This window comes from Callospermophilus lateralis, chromosome 10 (genome assembly GCF_048772815.1).
Source record: "Callospermophilus lateralis isolate mCalLat2 chromosome 10, mCalLat2.hap1, whole genome shotgun sequence".
NCBI classification, from domain to species: domain Eukaryota; kingdom Metazoa; phylum Chordata; class Mammalia; order Rodentia; family Sciuridae; genus Callospermophilus; species Callospermophilus lateralis.
The window spans coordinates 97,007,460-97,028,997 of NC_135314.1; the positions used below are offsets into that span (position 1 = coordinate 97,007,460).

Consider the following 21,538-nt stretch of genomic DNA (forward strand, 5'->3'; position numbering starts at 1 on the left):
GCAACTTAGTGAGATCCTGTGTCAAAATGAAAAGTAAAAAGGGCCGGGGATGTAGCTCAATGGTAGAGTACCCCTAGGTTCAACCCTTGGTACAAAGAAAGGAAGAAAAAAAAAAGTATTTCAGACAGGGGAGATTTCGTAACCGTGGGGAGCCGGGGAGATGAGCCACAGAGCTGGAGCACAAGTAGTGTGTGAAGAATCAGCCAGAAAAAAAGGCTGGAGGGAGATGAGGTCTCCGGCCCTGTGGAGCAGTGGATGGCACTGCAGACCAAAGCAGGCTTTGAACAAGACTTGGAATGATCTGAGAGTAGGTCTTAAGGTGAGTTTTCTCAGTAGTGGTGGATGAGACAGATCAGACTAGGGAGAGATTGGAAACTATTAGAAGGCTATTGAAATAGTCCAGGGCAGGGGTAATGAGAGTCTGAAATAAGAGTGGATGCAGTGGAATGCAATTTCTTGATAGAGTGGATCCCAGAAGTCTTAGCAAAAGAACTCAAGTCATTCCGTTTTTCAGGAAGCAAGAGAAGGTGAAGCAGTTTTTGTTCTCTATTTTCTAAATCACATTTGCTACTTTGGAAGAAAGATAAAATTTTCATTATATAATTGAAGAATGTATCAATGTCATGGTAGGACTGAATTGTTCACTGGGTGCTTTCAAGTATACAATTAATTCCATTAATGTAATTTTAAAACACCTTTTCTAATTTTTAAGTAAGAATTTTAATTGAAAAAGTAATACACACACAAGGCAAAATTCCAGTGAAGAGTGATGTATGAAATGAAAATGCTCTCATCTAGCAGGCTGCTGTTCTAGAAGCAGCTGTTATCATTATCACTTTTTGAAATGCAGTTTGAAAATGTCCTATGCATTCAAAAACCTATACACTTGCATACACATACTCTCCCCTGCCTTTGATTCAAAAGCTCCCATTTGCCACTTAATTTTCTTCTTTTCTGCTTCCATTGTGCATGCTCTCATGGAAGGCTTCTTAACCTCTTCACTATTGACATTTTGTATTGGTAATTTTTTGTTATAAGGAACCTGTCCCAAGCATTGCAGAAGTTTAGAGCAATGTGTCCAGTAGGTAGACAAATCCCCCAATTGTAATAGCCAAAAAGGTCAAATGTTCCCTGGGAGTGTGGGGCAGGGAAAAAAAATCATCCTTGTTGAGAACCACTGTTTCAATAAAACATGTGTATCAGTCTAAATTTTATTAAACCCAGCTGTTATGTCTTTCTACCATAAGTCCTTCAAACCTTTTATGTCAGGCATGACATCACAATCATTTCTTTTTTCTTTTTCCTGATATAGCACCTTTCTCATCTAACTGCCTCTCTAGCAGTTGTTTAATGAAAGAAATAAACGGCATGGAAGGCAATTAATGTTACATACCCTCATCACTATCAAATCCTCTCTCTCTAAAAAAAAAAATAGTAACCAAATGCATGCAAATCATTTTCCTGGGTAGTTTGGTAGGTTATATTAGAATTATAAGTTTTCATGTTACTTAGTTTTCATGCTACTTGGAGAGGCAACAATCGAGCTATGTACTAGTTAGGATACTAACTAGCACAGGCAGAGCATTTGGTGTCCAAATAAATGATGCAGAGATAAATGCTATCAAATTTAAAGGAAGTAGAGAGGGAAATTTTATACTTGGGACAGTGGATAGTTTTTGAGTGAATTATTCAAAAATTAATTAGAAAGAAAGAGCAAGAGAGGAAGAAAGGGACAGAAAAGAAAAGCTACATATATTAGTTGGGATGATCATCACTGCCAGAGCTATCAACATTCTGATAAAGCTAATAACATACAAATCAAATAATTCCTGCTGAAATTTTGAGAGGTTGGCTTTTGTTCTTTCAAGTGATCCTGAAGACCTGAACTGGATGGTGCTTAAGAATAGAAAATGCTAGATTTCTAAGTGATATTATAAGAAGACAAATATTCTAAGAAATGTAATGCTTAAGATGTGTGCAAAGAAAACTTTTCCCTTTTTCCCTCCATCCATTTTATCCTTCTGTAAACATTGCTGTGTGCCATGTGTGTATCAGCCCTGTGCCAGGTACCAGAACAGGATCTGTGAACAGGACACTGGGCAGGATTTGATACTCATGGAAATTTGATCAAATAAACAGATTTTTTTTTTTTTGGCATAGAGAATATATGAATTCTCTGAGCAATTCTAATGTCATTTCAAATCTCCAAACCATCTGCATTCATACTGCATATTTATGGTCCATTGTCTCTGTACATAGTAAAGGCAATTAAATATTACCTTATAAACCTTCCAAATATGTCGGAAATTATAAGGTACACTGACCACAATAATTGATTTGCCACTGCAGTGCTACTCCCTCAGGACAGAGAGGCAGCAGATATTGCATTTGTGTAAAATAACTGCCTGAATGTTTGGGTGAGGCAGTGAGGAATCACTAATCAAACTGAATAGAGAGAATGTTGAGAAAGGAGAATATAATTATCCAGTTGGAATTTGGCCAGTGTTGTAAGACAGATTCTCTTCATTCCGGAGGAAGAGAGCATTCCAACTTTAAGTTGTGCTATGCTTCAACTATTAATGTATTTCTGACTCAGCTAAGAGACACCGTATGATCTTTTGAATCTCCACCCGTCCTACCTTCTTGGCAACCCCAATGAGGAGTTCCAAGCCCTAAGAACTTGGATATGAGTCATGAAAACTTTACTCAGGGAAAACTCATTTCTCTTTTGTAGACAGGAATATTTATATCATAGACATTTAGAAAACCTCCATTAGTGCTTAGGGCTGTAAGCTCTCTGAATGAAAGGTAGAAGTTGTGGTACCAAATTCATCAGTATCAACTCACTGCCAGAAGCTGTATGCTGCTTAGAAAACAATCTACACAATACAAAATCTGGAAGGATAAGGGATTATCTGATCACATACTCCTTGAGCATTTTTTAAAAGCTATGACCCCCTTCTCTGTCTCTCTCATATGCACACATGCTAACAAAAGTGTGTGCACATGCACGCACACGCACACACACACAAGCACAAGCGCGCACGTATGTGCCCCCTAAGCAATTTCAGAAGTGGGGGCATCTGTTTTCATTGAATTCAGTCGAGGTTTAGAAGCTATAGTTTGGTGAACTTAATTGTTTATAGGCTGCCGATTCAGGAGAGGAAACCTAAATTCTTCCTTGTAACATGGGAACTGCTAAAAACAAACAAACAAACAAACAAACAAAAAAACCTTTCTATTACCTGCATGCTCTCTAACTGAAGAAGAGGGTTCAATTAAATTGCATATAAAGGGGACATGCAAGTTGAGTTGCTTGATCTTACTATATAACTATCCTATATGATCAGAAACCAGATTCTATTTTTCCTCCCATTCAAAGAAATGATATAAAATAATATAAGCCTTAAGCTCACTATTGCTTTTTTTCCAATGATAAGCTCCTTGGGGTTACCCACTTAAAAACACATCCAAAATTATTTTAATTACACATTCTAAATGCTTTAATGTTACCAACATTTCATGAGTTTTTACTCCAAACAAGTTAAGGTTCTGAATCCAGTAATTCAACTTGATTTTTCCTTGGGGTATTTAGAATAAATTACTCAACACCTCAATAAGCCTATGTACTTTGAAGTTACTTCTTAAAAAACACTGCTTTTTATTGAAGACTCAGAAAAAGGTTTACATCATCTCGCTGGGTATTCTTTATTCTTTAAAAAGAATCTTTGGTCTAGTCCTTACAGCAGGGGGCACTCATTTATCTTCTCTTCTTCTCTTTACTATGATTCATTACACTGGAACATATTGAGATATTCAATCAACACACTTATTGATTCTACAAGGCAGTGTGTCAGAAGGGATGATCTCCTGGAGAATATGATCTTCTATCAAAGACAAGACATACACCACATAATACAAACTTAATGTTATAACTGTATTCATAGTTTTACTTGAAGAAGTTAAATAAACTTCTTGCTAGATTTACTTGGCAAGTGATAGCTGAACTTTACTTCTGAATTCCATGGTAAATAGAAAATTTAATATTCCCGTTTTTAAAAGCATCATTTTATTCTGTAAAGAATAATGTTTCTTAAAAATTGGTATTCATTTCTTACCAGACAGGGCTGTCAAATTTGCATCTTTGATGAAAATTTCAGTTATTCCAAGACCCTTCAAAATGTCTTTTAAGTCAATTTCCTGTTCAACTGTGAACCTGAAAAACATACAGAGGTAAAGTATTTAGTTACAGAATCTTGTTACTTTGGACAAGAATTAACTATTAAATATGTTGATTCAAAAACTCTATTTTGTAGAGGGTAAATTATGTTAAAACTTGGTTATTTTCAGGGGTGGGTACTGGGGATTAAACTCAGGGACACTTAAACACTGAGCCACATCCCTTGCCCTATTTTGTATTTTGTTTAGAGACAGGGTCTCACTGAATTGCTTAGCATCTTGCCATTGCTGGGGATGGCTTTGAACTTGCAACCATCCTGTCTCAGCCTTCCCAGCAGCTAGGATTACAAGTGTATGCAGCACCACCATGCACTGCTAAACTTGGCTTTTGATTGCAAGAAGTGTTTGATTGTTCTTTTAGAAACAGGGGGCATCAAAGACAATGATGTAACAGAATAAGATTTAATTTCATGAGTTAGAAAAAATATAATACAGACAAAACTGCAATATACAGTCGAATAAATGAATTTTGAAATCAAGAATCATTAATTGCTATGTAAATCTTATAAACAAATATCTTTTAAAATCTTTTGACCTAGTATCTACTATGTTTGATTTTTCAAGCTGGTAATAATCATAAATTTATCCAATGTATTTTATTTTTTACTTAGTATTTTGGTCAATTTATGCTGCTCATCCACCCTCTACCATGGACAGGGTTAAATAAGAGGCAAGTTCTGCTATAAAATTAATGCATTCAGCATTTCAACTCCACAACAATTATCACATTAAAAATGCGTCTTCATAGTTAAACTAACTTTGAGAACATAAATAAGGGTGTTATCAAAATATCAACACCAATCAGTGAAACTGAGTAAAATATCACATTCTAGAAACTGTAGGAATTTATAATGAAGAGTTTTTTTAAACAAAATAAAAGTGGCTTTTAATTTTTATTTTTATGGACTTAATGAGTTATACATAAATGTGCACCAATTTTGTAAGAAGAAAAACAACATTAAATGTAGTGGTAATAAACAGAATATTAACTTTAAAAATGGTTTCCACACTAGAACCATATTGGTTAATATGGAATCTCCCCCAAACCAATGAATTGTATCACCAATCTTTCTAGTGACAATTATGGACCAACATGCCTACATTAACACATACACTTTTAAAAAGGAAATATGTTTATTAATTTTTAAGAAATCATAAATACTGGTCAGAAGTAAACATTTTCCTTTTTCTAAGATATTGCCTTTTGATAAATACAGCTTATAAATATAAATTTTTAGGCAATAGATTATGCCTTTAAATGAGCTATATCTATGACAGTTACTAAAATTATATCAGCAATATTTCTGATGTCTTAAAAAGAACTAGAAGGAAATAATTTTTATAAACAAGCCCAGATATGAAGAGGATTGATCATGGAAAATCAGTTTTAGCAGGTTTATGCTTATGGAAAAATAAGTTCAACAGACAGGTTATATGCAATATCAAACATATTGATGTAAATATTGAATTCTACCACATTTTATACTTTAACTTGGATTTAATATTAGTTATTTTGTTTTCTACCAAAAGTAAACACTGATCATGAAAATAGAATTGTTCTAGGGTACACAGCTCACAAAAGGAACAGGTGAGAAAATCCAGTGTCTCAGAGAACACACCCAATGGCTCAGGGTGTGTGTGTGTATGTGTGTGTGTGTGTGTGTGTGTGTGTGTGTGTGTGTGTGTGTGTTTATTTTTAAGCACTTATAAGGAGCTTCCTATACATCAAGAACTGTCCCAAAAGTTTAAACACCACATTAATTTAAATGTCACGCCACTAGGCAGGTATTATTAGTATTATTCTTGGGTAATAGAAAAAAAAAGAAACTAAGTGGCAGAAGGTTAAATAACTTGACCAAGGTCATTCAGCTATTAAGTGGCAGAGGTGGAATCTAGATTCAAGTAGAATTATATAATATCCTGATTCATTTAAAATAGGAAAGTAAAAGAAAATACCAGTAGTGGGTTCTTTACACTTCTTAATAGCAACTTGATTTGTTTCATACTCTGGCTGGCAGGTCAGGCAAAGATGAGAAATTTATCCAGGTGAACTTGAACTTGGAAAATAGCAATTATAATATGTACTTCAAAATATTGTTAAAAAGATAAATAAAGCCTCTAATAATCTTCAGATGGGGATGGCATGGGTGGACATGCAGTGTAGGGCAGAAACTATCAACACTGTGTACCATATTATATGTCATGTAATTATAGGTGCTCTATGTTTGCATACTAGTAGTATTTGGAATAATTTGGTTAAATAACTAGATTAGTCCCTGCTACTCTAATCATAAATTAGTTAAATCTAGTATTTATTCATTCCAGTATTTATAATATCTTTTATAGGACAAACCATATAGATCAAATGAAATAAAATCTTGGAGTTCATAAGATATTTTGTTCAAAGTTAAAGAAAGATATAAATAATCTCCATTTATCCATGTCTTACCTATTGTTCCTTGCTAACCCATTGAAAATAGTTATAATTCAATTATTATATCTTTCCACTTAATATAGACTAATTATTAATATAAATAATCTTTGTCATCTCCCTATCTTGAATGCTTCCTATGTTCCAGGCACTGTGAAAATAACTGAGCATGTAGTATCCCATTTAATTCCTCCCATCATGATCTCAAAAAGCACAATGATAGGTATTATTTTTCTCTAAGATGTAGAATAAATAGAAGTTTAGAAAAGTTGTGCAACTTGACCTAAGTACACAGGTAACAGGTGGTAAAATGAGGATATAATGATTTTTAAAAATAATAAAAAAAAATTACAGGGAGATTGCACTTTTCACTTTTTAAAATAAAAAGCCACAACACTACTTTTTATTTACTTTTTTGAGGTACGGGGGATCAAATCCCAGTCCTCATGCATGCTATCGCTGAGCTCTATCACTGAGCTACTTCCCAGCCCCATCGCTATTTTTAAAGACAAAAGGAATACCTATTTTAACAAAGACAAATAATATCATCATACACTTGTAACTTTCTATTTGAATAAGTTGAAGAGGCATGTAACGGGAAGAAGCATGAAAGCTGAGGAGAAATGTTAAACAAGTGTTAGAAAAATATATATATCCCATATGTAGAAGATTATAAAATCTGTAAGCAGTCGAGAAATAATCAAACCTTTTGTAGAAAAACCCAAAAGAGAGCATTCATTTTAAAGAACAAAATCATATGGCTTATGATATTTGTCTTTTAAACACAAGAAACTAAAATGCTTTATTAATAGATAATAGTTTCAAAGCAACAGAATGGTTGGTGGTTACAAAATGAAGCAGTACTTCACATCTTTTGATTTCCAATACTCTGATCAAAAATGAGAAATCTGAGACTACAAAAATCAGATGGAATGATAGGACAGCAAGGTGCATTTCCATAATAAGTATTATGATATTTGATGTTGATTCTAGAAAGATACTCTCACACCTAAGTAAAGACTGAGAAGGAAGAGCACACAATGGAGAGATAACAGTGTTGTTTTTTTTTTTACCTGTTCAGATAAAAGTATATGTAAATCTGCCTATAAGATTAACACAAAATAAGTACTAGGACTTAAAATGAACACCTAGCCAATAAACAATAATAGAATAACCATATGATGCTTACTCTTTGTTAGGTATTATTCCAAATCGCTTTTTAGATATATACACATATATTTTATATATTAGACAATTGCTTTTTGTTGTTGCTGCTGTAGTGAAAAAAATGGAAGAAGATCTGGCAATCTTTAAATCTTAAAGATGTACAACTGTGTATAAACATTGTGGTATTTCACTGGGTTTGATAATATAACAAGGAGGTATAGCATCTTACATACATTTTTATATTTTGAATAAAAATTCAATTTCAATTCAGCATCTAGTTCTTATGGAATTTATCGTTCAGGGGGAAAAAAATCAGAAGAGCACAAAAGTAATTGCTCCTTCTCCACTCTACTTGCCAAATACCCTATACTTGTTAAGGAGATTGTTTAGAATATGTTTGTATAAGATCTAGTCTGGTAGAAAGCAAAAGTATCTTTCAAGCAGGAAAAGAATTTGGTCAAATTATAGAAACCCAAGTTTGTTCTTTCAAGCAGGTCAAATTACAGAAATGCAATTTGCCCTCTCAAGTAGGACAAGAACATGGTCAAATTACAGAAATGCAAGTTTGCATTTTCAGAATAATAACTCTACATGAATAAAACTATACAAATAATTTGATACAGAGTAAACCTAGAATACAGCTATCAGAAATATTTTTACCTTTGCTGAAACTGGGTCACACAAATCATTACCTTCATTGAACATTTTGTGGACCCTAATGCTATAAAATGGAGGGAATGGACAGTTTCCCATTGGTTACTAGAACATGCAAGTATTTTAAAACTGTCAATCTGTTAAAAAAGGGAAACAAATTTTATCTTATTTAACTATTTAGTTAGCCTTCTCATCTGTGCATTAGCCATGCAGAAGGAAAGTTTGTAGAACTCCTGGAAAAATGGATAGATGGTATTAACTGTGCCTGGTTTAGTAACAGGCATTAACATGAGCAAGTGAGCTAAACTGTTTCATAATTGAAGAGTATTTCTTAGAAAATGAAAATTTAATTTTCTTCTGCTGCCACATTCAATTTCTCAGTGGACAGCACCCGAAGGCCACATTTTCTTATGAACATGGTCGAATTAGAATATATAATACTTATTAAGTATTCATTTAGCATTCTGTTAAAATACTCCAAAATGACTATATCTTCACAGAATTGAAGCTTTTGCAGAGAGTATACTTAACTTATGGAATTTAATAAGGGAAGCATTAGTACTGCATTGAATTTCTCATATTATCAAAAGAAATTTTCTATAAAATTCAAGGGAAAATACAAAAATAATAATAAAATTTCACTAAATGATGGTTAACATGGACTAAACGATTTGCAAGTTTAGACCTTGTAAGGTCCTTGCTAAACATCTAGACAGCCATCTTAAGTGACAGCTGTCATTTTTAAGAAAAAGTTTCAGGGCCTTTCTGAGAAAGGCTCATGACTCCCTCATACCAACCCCACCTTTAACACTCCGCCCAGCTCTAACAATCTCTGAGCCTGCCCCATGAAAGTCCCAGAACTCAAGCCTATGTTGCCTCTCTCTATCTTTGGAGAGATGGGCCTTTATTTGTCAGCTCTGACAAATAAAATCTCCTTTGAATCTCTGCCTGGTCTCCATCTTTCATTTCTCACTCGCTCATCTCCTAGTTCCTCACTTTCCTTTCAGACCTAACTTAGATAATAATTTAAATTGAATTATTACTGTTCAAAAGAATATTGTTCTTTGGAGTTAAGATACATTGTTTATATATTAAGTATGTTAAAGTCAATTATATATTTTCAAAATTGGCTTTGTTAGGTATTCACTGACTACTTCTCCTTGAAAATAGAATCACAGTGACATCTTTCTATAGAAACCTATTGTTATATTGACAAATTTCTAGACATATGTGACTTGCATAAACTGAATTAGGAAGATATAGAAAACCTAAAGAAACCAATATCAAGTAATGAAATTGAAACAGCAATTAAAATCTTCCAAAATAAAAGCACAAGGCCATATGAATTCTCAGCTGAGTTCTTCCAGACCTTTACAGAAGAACTAACACCAGTCTTTCAAAATTTTCCATAAAATTGAAAGCGAAGGAACATTCCCAAATACAAGCCACAAAGCCAGTATAACCCTGATACCAAAAGGAAAGATGCACCAGGGAAAGAAAACTACAGACCAATATTCCCAGGGAATATAGGGGCAAAAACCCTTAATAAAATATTAGCAAACTGCATTCAGAAACATCAAAAAAAAATAATATACCATGATCAAGTAGGTTTCATTCCAGGGAGGCAATGTTGGTTCAACATAGGCAAATCAATAAATTTAATTTACCACTTAGAATTAAGGACAAGAATCAAATTATCATCTCAATAGATGCAGAAAAGGCTTTTGATAAAATCCAGCACCCATTTAGAATTTACCTCAACATTGTAAAGGCCACTTACAACGGAACCCAAAGCCAATATCATACTAAATAGAGAAAAACTAAAAGCATTTCCTCTAAAATAGGAACAAGACAATGCACTCTTACTACTCCTATTCAGTACAATCCTTGAAACATTAGCCAGAACAATCAGACAAGAATAGGAAATTAAAGGGCTACAAATAAGAAAAGAGAAGTCAAACTATCTTTGTTGATGATGTGATCCTGTATTTAGAAGACCCCCCCAAAAAAAGAAAACTCCACCAGAAGACTTCTAGAGCTTATAAATGAATTTAGCAAAGTAAGAGATACAAGATCAATTCCCAAAAATAAATAGCTTTCCTATACTACAACAGTGTTTCAACCAAGGAAGAAATCGGAAAAATCGCACTATTCACACTAATCTCAAAAGAAAAGAAAATCTTGGGAATTAATCTAACCAAGGAAATACAAGAGCTCTATGATGAAAATCAAAGAACATTGAAGAAAGAAATTAAAGAAAACCTTAGAACATGGAAAGATCCCACGTTCTTGAATAGGCAGAATAAATATTATTTAAATGGTCATACTATCAATAGCAATATACAGATTTAATGCAGTTCCCAACAAAATACCAATGACATTATTTGCAGAATTAGAAAAAACAATTCTCAAATGCATTTGGAAGAATAAGAGAACCAGAACAGCCAAAGAAATACTAAGCAAGAAAAGCAAAGCAGGAGGCATCACAATACCTGATCTGAAATTATATTTCAGAGCTGTACTAACAAAAACAGCATGGTATTAGCATCAAAATAGACAGGAAGATCAATGGAACAGAATATGATATGCAGAGATAAATCCATATACCTACAGAGGAATAATATTTGACAAAGGTGCCAAAAATAAATTGTGGAGAAAAGACAGCCTTTTAAACAAATGATGCTGGGAAAACTGGATATGTAGAGAAATGAAACTGGAAACCTATCTTTCACCCTGCAAAAAAACTCAAATTGAAATAGATTGAAGACTTAGGAATTAGAACAGAAACCTTACAAGATCAGTAATGTAGAAGAAATCAAGAGACAGAATAGAGGGATAGGTAAGGAGAGGCAATGCAGAATGAATTCTTTAAAACTCATATATGTGCATATATAAATATACCACAAAGAACTTCACTTCTATGCACAGGGAGAAAAAAGCAATCAAATACAAACAAACAGATGAGTGAAAGAAAGCCTAGTAGAGTGGAGGAAGGAGAACATGGGAGGGGAAGGAAGATGGGAGGAGAAAAGGGTGGGGATCATGAACTGAAATCAATTTGCATGATATATGTTTGTAAGGATGAACCCTGCTACTATGTATAACTATAAAGCTTTAATTAAAAACAGAAAACTACTTTCAAGGAAAATGATACATATTAATCTCCTAGTCAAAACTAAAATAATTGAGCAATTTGGGTTGTTATTACCTTTTTTATAAGCAGACAATGGTATGTGTGGTTATATATTATGTTTGGGTAGATTATAAATATATAACATGATTTTCTAGCCAAAAATATCTGCAGTTTCCAATAGATCTCCTTAACATACACCAAAAAATCAACTAAGTTTTTTTTGAAAAATAGGCATTTACATAAGACATAAATAACATTTAAATAAAAATTCCTAAATCAGAATAAATATGACTGAGTTTTAATAATTCAGCTTTAATATTATTGTCTTATTTACCAACTTTCAATATTCATATATGAACACATTTTCTTAATGAGCGTTAAAACTGTGCTGCCACATATACACATAGATGATCCGTTATATATTGATATGTCTTGTTTTCTAGTTGAAATATACACATTATGTCGATAGACAGGTTACATGTGGTAACTGATGTAGCTTCCCTACTAGGTTTTAAGGTATTCAAAGATAGAATAAATATTTTCACTTACCATGTCCTTTTGATGAGACAGAAAAGGGGTGCTATTCTTAAATCACAGAAGGAAAACAAGACTCACAAAAGGTAATGTTATTGTGGGATGGTAACAGATAATAATATGGAGGTGCAAAAGCAACCAAGAGGGAGGGTCACCTGCTCCAATAGGCACTTCATGGAGGGCTTTCTAGAAGAACTGTGTCCAAGCTGATCCTAAAGCCTAAATAAACAATTTGGGGCAACGAAATGTGAGGAGGACATTTTGGTAAATGCAAATAAATGGAGACCCAGGCATGAAAAGAACATGGTGCATGTGGCAATACTACAAGCACATGGATGGAACATGCTACCAAATGTTGATGTGATGAGTGGCCAGAGGTGAGGCAGATGGAGTGAATGGTGCTCAGGACATTCTGGTAGCACGGATCTTATTCATTTTGAGCACAGTTGCTTCTTCTTGCTTATTTATGGTTATATCTCAGCACCTAGCAAAGTGACTTTCTTGCAGTTCTTAATGACAGAGATGGTTTTCTCTTGAGCTATAATCAACTTTCATAACGATTTACAAAAGACTGTCAAAGCAAATGAAATTTGGAGACATTTGGTTGAAAAAAAATCTTCTAGAATGAAGCTAAGGATATTGAATCATATCTGAACATGAGTCTTGTATATTATACTGAATGAATCAATAAATGAACATATGTCTCTGAGCAGGACCATTTGAGTATGAAAGAATCTGAAAGAGCAGAAAAAGGAAAAGAAGAAAGAGGTGGGGGGGGAGAGAGAGGAGGACACTTAAAAATTCAAAAACAACTGCAAGAATGTTTCTGAGTCAACCCATCTCCTCATGCTGTGGGAGGGATCACATAGGACCCCCTCACCTGGGCAGGTATACTTCCACTTTTTGCTTCTTCACAGAGTTGGCCCATTCTTCAATCAGCTGTGCTTTGACCAATGGCTCCAGAGTGGCCAGTGGAACTTCCTGTCTGGACAGTACCAGCATCATGCTTATCTCATCTCCCTCATATGGTATTTCTAGGACTTGGTAGATACCACCAGCTTCATTAGATCCATCACTAAATTCCCCTAAAAAAAGGAAAGAAATATCATAAAAGACCCATTTAAAAAAATTAAAATTTGTTATAACTTTCTTGTTCTAGTATGTGTGAAATAAGAAATTCTGGCATCTGAAAAAAAGAAAGTTCATTTGAAAATACACCTTGAAATTTAAATGATTCCTCAGTCCTCTAAAATTTATTTAATTTTAAAATCTTCAGAATTATTTCACATAGTTATAACCTATTCTCTAGATTTATTTTTTAAATGAGATTTTTCAATATATTTAAAGAGTATCATTAGCAACAGTGAAAAACTCTGGTTAGAACAACAAAGCCCTGGCTTCAAGTTGGGCATAAAGCACATTTATCATTATCTGCCCTTTTTGGTGGGGGTGGGGGTACTGGGGATTGAACTCAGGGGCACTTGACCTCTGAGTCACATCCCTAGCCCTATTTGTATTTTATTTAGAGACAGGGTCTCACTGAATTGCTTAGCGCCTAGTTAAATTGCTGAGGCTGGCTTTGAACTCCCAATCCTCCTGCCTCTGCTTCTAGAGCTGCTAGGATTATAGGCATGCGCCACTGAGCCAGCCTCTCCTTATTTTCAAAGAATGGTAAACCTGACTTTGAAATACTTGGTACTCTGATATCACCACAACTTTAAATTGTAAGGCCAAGGGTACACAGCTAAAATGAAATCTAAGCCTCCTTCAAGAGTCGTCTAGTGTATTTATGATGAATAAGATCTCCAGATTAGGTAATTAGGTAAACACGGTAAATTGGCTTTGTATTATATGAACTTAGCCAAATTATTTGGGCTTTAAAAAGTTTTTTTTAAAAAACAGCAACAAAAATAAAACTTATGTCCCACTGCTTTAAATTGTCTCCATTTTCAAAAATAAGTGTAATGCTTTTGTTATGAATATTTTCCTATAGTGGACATTGGTTTTTTTAGACATCAAACTAAACATTTTGATTTTCATATAAGTGGGTATTTTTCTTTCATATTTTGACTGTTAACTTGGTTAACAGGAATTATAGTCTTTCAACATTAAATATACTCTGAAATAGAATATTCTAACATATATTTGGCTTAAAATACATTTCTGCCTATGAACTTAACAAAGTATTACAATTCAGTTTTGTATATAGGAAGAAACTTCTAAAGGGTGCCATAAAACAAAGATATAGAAAAGTTCTTGTGTAAGAAGAATGCTTATAAATCAAAAGGTGGTAAGAAACTCAAATCAAATCTTTTAGTGAATCACATAGTACACTAAAAACATCCCAAAGTCAGTGATTTATAGAATAAATCAGAACATTCTTGTACAATGCCAGATTTTTTTTGGATAAATAAAGCCCACTCAGCAGGTGGGATCAGCTTTATAAATTTAAGAAGCATATTGGAAAACTGTCAATGTATATGATATTCACTCAATATCTAATTACAAATCTTTGAAAATGCAGCCAAGGAAACTGAATCGTAGCCCAAATTAGATCAACAAAGAGTGTGAGTAGTGAATATTTCATGTTCTTTCTTAGAAATCTGTCAATATGCTACAAGAGGAAAGAAAAAAACAACAAAAAATGTTTTACCATAATAAAATTCTCCTTGTTGATACATCATTGGAATCTGTACTTCACTTTCATCATCTTTTGTGAAGGAAAAGGTTCTAGTATTTTCAGGTCTAAACTGTGACTTCCAGTTCCCCTTGAAATAGACAGCATTGATGAGGGCCAGATGAGTGGCAGCATCAAAATCCCTTGGGGACACCAAATCTTTTAGCAGATCTATTTGAAGAAACATAAACAGATGAAAATTCAGTTAAATTAGAAATTGAAGGGGAAATCAAAAGATTATCAATCCACTAACAGAGTGGTCCATAAAAATTATACACTAAATTTAAAATAAAAAAAATAAAAATTATCTTTCAAAGGAAAAATGTTACACACATATGTGATTATAGAATTAACAATTAAGGGTATCAAAACAACAATGCTACCTAACATAATACTAACATCAACTTAACATCATCTTTTTTTTTTTTGACACCCAAACTACAGAGACACATTTGATAGAATCTCAGCCTTCACTGCTATTTAGTTATAATAGTGCATATGACACTCTTGACACAAAGTAAGCACTCAAATGTTTCTAAATTTATGGGTGAACAGCTGATTAAATGCTATCCAATCCAAACTTTCCCCCTGAGAATACTGGACATCTTCCTGCCAATGCAACAACTGCACCTGGCGAGGTGACATCAAATGAGCAAAATTGAATGGAACTCATGATGCAGTGTTTTCTATCTTTTGAAATGCTCAAATTGATTTTGAAAGATATCGGGTCTTTGCTGTTTGCTAAATGTGTCTAAAATTGTTTGAAAACTGACAGATTTTAATGATTTAACCTTTTTCAGGTAGGTTATTATTCTTGATTTTATTATCTGAATGCCAAAAAAAAAGAAAGAAAGAAAAAGAAAAAGAAAACCACTAAAATGCGTATCTTCTATTCTACATTTTAATCTCATCATTGAAAAACAGGACCAAAACTTGCTCTGTAGTCTCTCATTATCTTGGTCAAAGCAATTCTTTTTTTTTTTTTTAATGTCTTTATTTTATTTTTTTATGTGGTGCTGCAGATCAAACCCAGTGCCTCATTCATGCTAAGCAAGAGCTCTACCTTTAAGCCACAACCCCAACCCCTGGTCATAGCAATTCTTAAGGTACAGGATGTCTCCGCATTTTATGAATTATAGTGTTCAGTGTATCTGATTAGGGTTTTTGCTTGTTTGTTTGTTTCCAACTTAAAATTTTAGATTACCATTATTTGGGGAATTGATGTAATGAACATCTAATCTACCTTTAATTAGTCTTTTTAGATTTTAATTTCATTTATTTTTGTGGGTAAAACTAGAAAATAAAATGGTTAAAATATGAAACATCTGGAAATCTTAAATACATATAAGAAATTAAATTTAAAATAAAATATATCTTTTTCTAATTTCCAGATAAAATTGGGCTGCTTTTAAAAAAATAAATCCTACTCAAATTGTTTTATAATCAATTAATTTCTGTGGTTCAAAAGCCAGTAAATATCTTTAAATTCTGATTTTAACTAATTATATTTTAATCATATTGCTAATAGTAACCTCTGCCATTCTATCTAATAATAATTTATTAGTCAGCTCTAGCAACATTCCATATAGTACTTACCATTACTATTCAGAAACCCATCAATAAGAGCCCAGATTTCAAGTGATTAGTGCCCAAATCCTTTCCAATGCCTAAAGATCTAACTTCTTCCTTAGTGTTCATTCATAAGCAATATCTCTAAAATGGACTGTAGCCTACATAAAATTGTCATTGCGTACCCAACTCAATGCTATCTAACATTCAAAATGTGAAAGGAGTGAGGGGACAGAACATTTCAGAAATAAAAGATGCTTAAAACTAAGCTATTAGAGAAAGAAAGAACATACTATTTGTGTTATTTTCCACCCACTTATTGATGTGGTTGGCCACAGCTACATTTTGACTGAAGTCCACATGATTTACTTCTGCATTAAAGTATTTTTTCACCATTTGCAAAAACTCATCATTGATATGAAATCCATTTTGCACAAAGAGGGAATTAGCAATTTTCATCACGTATTGGCTCTCTTCAGCAGCTACCATATTTGAAAAATCCTTTAAAAAAGAAAGTTCATCTCCTGCAAGATGAAAAAGACAAATTTGTTAGTGGAACAAACATGGCAAAAGACCAAGGATAGTGAAAGAACATTACAACCCAGTAAAGGACATTAGGAGAACAGGGACCCAAGGAGAAAACAGCAGGACACTCTCTACATTGGCAATGGTAAAGTGGTTCCAATGCTTATGTCAATTTTGGATGGTCAAATTAACTTTTTGCAGCTTAATATTCTCAACTGATATTATTTTATATTTCTTTATCTTGCTAGAATTTACAAAGTAAGAGTGTTTTTTTTTTTTAAGTTCTGTCTCAAAGTACTCAGGTTACTCTCATTAAATGAGTCTTATTTTATTTTGAAATTATCAGGAAGCACTAAGTTTAATTATCTAGTTTAAAATTCAAGATATTCCTTTAAATTTTACTCTTATAGGACTTTTCAAATCTTGTAACTAGAAAATACATTGGAAATTGTTTTAGATCTTAACTTTCTTTAAAAAAAAAAACAACCTTTATTTTATTTATTTTTATGTGGTGCTGAGGATCGAACACAGTGCCTCACCAGTGCTAGGCAAGCACTCTACCACTGAGCTATAACCCCAGCCCCTCATTCTTAACTTTTTCATAAATTAATTCATATATACACTAGAAAACTTACAATAGACATCGTATGATGTCATATCAAAATGACTATAAAATATCTTTTGGCTAGAAATTTTCTCTAATACATATAAGTTTAATAATAATAGAGTATTTCAAAATTATTGTTATTTATACAGTAAGTATAAAGTTGATTTTAAGCAAAAAATTTTGATATTCTCAGAAAACCAAGTTGCCTTCATCGCACTTATTACAGTTGTCATTTTTAATTCATTTGTATCATAATTGATGAATACAGGCCTTTCTAGATAGGAAACTCCAGAATTATTTTCACTTTGGGGTTTTTTGAAATGATAATCATTTTGAAAAGAAATAATTTCCCTAGATTCACTCAGCCAAGATGGAGTCAGGAATTAGCAAATCAACCTTTCTCTCTTCTTAATCCTTCAAGTTGGCCATGTCATCTCATAAGATCATTTCTTGCCCTGAGTAAACATTGCTGCCTCTGACATAGGACAACATAACTGAATTCAAAGTTAAAGCCAAACCATCTTGAGAAATCAAACTCAAGCACACTTACCATTTTTCAGGCTGTCATATCCCATTGAATGGCGGATTTCCTTTAGAGTGGAGCCCTGAGCGCCAAGTTCCATCATTCCCATGGCAAGAGCAATACTCAATGGAGAGAAGAGAATATTTTCATCTTCCCCAGTGACTCGAAGATGGTTATACATATTCACTGACAACTCAGCAATGGTATCTTCAGAGAAAGTGGCCCCTACCACCATACTGTATAGAACCAGCAAAGAGAATAGTCCAAGGAAAGCCATACTGGAATAGGTTCAAGCCTAAAAAACAATAATTTGCATATTAATTGCCAGTTATCACAAAGCTATAGAGTATAAGGTAAATATATAAGAGATTATTTCTTGGAAAATTTGTGAAGTGAACCAAACATTTCTAAACATACATAATATTAATAACTCTAAAACAAAGCCTCATTAAAGAATGTGTGGGAAAGTCCTCTTTTTTCTTTATTCTTTTTTTGGTGCTGGAAATTGAACCCAGGACCTCATGAATGCCGAGCAACACGCTCCACCACCAAGTTAATCCCCCAACCGCGAAAGTCCTACCTCTAATGCTTCAATTAATATTCAAATAAACAAATAACATTGTTAAGTTCTGAGGATTCCTTCAGGAACAAGATAACCATGATTCTCACCTTCATGAAGTTTAGAGTAAATAAAAATACATATACAAGTAATTCTAAAGTCATGCTTGGTGAGGCTAGTTTAATGACTTCATAGCCTCACCACACATTTTGATCATGATTTTGAACCAACTTACCCTAGCTTCTAATAAGGTACATAGTTCTAGGACAAGGGTAATGAAATTCCAAAGATGTTTACAGGGCTTGAGATGAACTAGTGAAATTAGGCATTTGAAAATGTTGCATTATCCATTTACTACAATTTATTAAATTAATACACCTTACAACTAGGTTATCGGTTGATAAAAAGAGATCAGACACACCCATGCCACAAGTCTCAGTTTATTCTGCCCAGGTTACAGAACTCATGGAAAGTGATAACCAAAAAGAGAAGGTGCAGACTCAACACAAGCCTGTGAATTGTTCCTCACATGCTGGTTCCCTATGAGGTTACTGTTTTCAGTGACAATCTTTGGGCACGGAGGAACCTCTAGCCAAAGTTGAAAATGAAGTTGAATTCTTGCTACAAAATGCTCCTTTTATACTCAGGCTTATGTTACCATTTCAGCTTATACTAACCAATTGGTGGTTGTTTTTGAAATGAGCATTTCTAACTATCAGGATGAGACAATTCTAGAACCAAACAGAAGGGTATCAAGGTCCCATTTTCCCTTGGGAAAAGAAAACATTATTCCCCGATCCTTCCGAGTTTCATTTTTGCCTCTCAATATGCCAGTATTCTAGCAGCCCATCTCTCAACCAATAGCCTGACCAGTACACACTGGGGACAGGATCCCCCCCTTTTCCTTGTATTCTCCTACTCTGTCACTGCAGGCATCTGGAAAGCAAAACTGTTTATTCAAATAATTAAGTAATTTATTTACTCTTGATCAGTTTTGAAACTCATCATTAAAATAACACATAAACTGCCATTGAATAAACACATTAGGAAAACTGAATTTTAATTAGGACTCGGCATTAACAGTCTCCTCCATTAATCAAATAAGAGAGTCCATACACATTTAACTGAAGAACAGTTTATTTCCAACAGGGTTTTGCGTCAGAAGATCCTAATTAGTCCTATAATGTTTGAAATTCCAATTTCAGAGAACTGCCTGGTCAATTTATAAGTTCTTCACATTTTCGAGTTAGAAGCATCTATTTATTTATTTTTTCCAAGATCCTCTCCCCTAACCCTTACCTTCCTGCTGTTGTATTTAGATTTGAATAATTCTAGCTTGTATATGAAGGCATGAGTCAATATGGACTCTTACAACCCCTGCTGCTAATGGAGTGGCTGCTACTGGGGCAAGGCAAGCTATGTACCTCATGCAGCCCTGGGACAGAAGCCAGGTCTTAAGAGCCTACCATCATTGGAAGGCTGCAGTTGCTGGAGCATTCTTACTTCTTTTTGTGCTCCAGAAAATTACAGGACTAGATAGAAATAGAATAGATGGAAATTTCTCTCTCTAGGTTCAGGAGGAAATTTAACAAGTCCTCCCATAAGTTATCATTCATCTTTGCTGAAAGGCCAAACCTAGGCCTCATTACTCATTTAACACTACTTATTATGTAGGACAAAACAAAGAAACTAAATTCATTATATGACAGTTGTTTCTATTAGTCAATAATAAGCTATATTTAGAAACTACTGCCTTTAGGATAATAATACAGCTATTTAGAAACTACTGCCTTTAGGACAAGCTCATATTTCAGGCTACTAAAAATATTTTCTTCATAAAAACCAAAAGAATTCCAATCAATGACCAATTAATACATTCCAGAAAACAAAGATAGGCCTATCATATGTTTATAGGCATTTTTATTTACAAATAAAACATCATGAGATAATCATAGCTAACATTTTCCACATACTTACAGAATATATCTTATTTAAACTTGTAATCGCCCTTTAAGAAGGAACTCTTACTGCCCCCATTTTATAAATGGAAATGCAATCTTAGAGATGTTAGGAACTTGGCAATGTCATATGAAGTTGGAGAGCCAGGACTAGAGCTTAAATCACTTGACAGTGCCTCAAACACTAAAGTAAACTCCTTCTCCAGTGTTTGGATAAACAGGAAGATATGCAACTTGGAGAACAAGACTTGGATTGAAGTCCCAGGTCTGATATCAAGCTGTATAGCTTTCAACAAGTCACGTGCATTCTCTAAAAACTTGGAAAGCCCCTACCTCACAAAACTATTTTACAAAAAATGTGTGAACTGCTAATTTTAAGCTACAAGTTTTACTAATGGTGAACATTATTATGAGAAAATACATTTTGTAGGCAGAGTTGCCAAGTCAAAAAAAGAGGCTATAGAACTAAGATGAGTATTTTATCATTGCTCTTGGCCCATGTAATATAGCACCATTATCTATGAATTCAGCCAAGATCACAGAGGTAACATCAACATATGAAAATACATAGAAACAGGCTTTTGTCCTCAGGAAACTCACATCATTGTGCACAAGTATAAAACATATTATACTGGTTCTTACCTTTTTAAGAAAATAAGTCTTTTAAGAATTAAGAGAAGGGTAAATCAACCTTTCAGAAAAATACATACACATGGATAACTGAAAATTATATCTGGCCAGGATATTCAATGGCCTCACATGAAGAACCCTTAGTCTACAGCAGATGGTCCAGATGCAAAAAGAAGCAGTGTTTGCTGGTCCTGCGGCCATGCAGTTTTTCCTTTAGCGGGGCCGGGGGGATAGTGAAGCCAAAACCCCTAAAGTGTCTTTGGGCTTCTAGAGAACTCCTAGGAAAAGCACCCATTATGTTTGTGAGCAAGGGCTTTTCCAGGGCAGTAAGC

The 21,538-nt window shown here is 33.8% G+C and overlaps 1 protein-coding gene across 1 annotated transcript in view; it reads right to left on the minus strand.

Annotated features, from left to right (window-relative positions):
* Serpini1 (serpin family I member 1) overlaps positions 1–21,538 on the minus strand; it is an 82,570-nt gene that overhangs the window by 15,898 nt on the left and 45,134 nt on the right. Inside the window, exons 2-6 of the mRNA XM_076867469.2 lie at positions 18,087–18,354; positions 16,698–16,928; positions 14,812–15,006; positions 13,039–13,243; positions 4,119–4,216 (exon numbers count right to left, since the gene is read on the minus strand). Coding sequence (XP_076723584.1) covers positions 4,119–4,216; positions 13,039–13,243; positions 14,812–15,006; positions 16,698–16,928; positions 18,087–18,336 — 979 coding nt within the window. The 5' untranslated portion in view covers positions 18,337–18,354. The remainder of the gene's footprint in view (positions 1–4,118; positions 4,217–13,038; positions 13,244–14,811; positions 15,007–16,697; positions 16,929–18,086; positions 18,355–21,538) is intronic.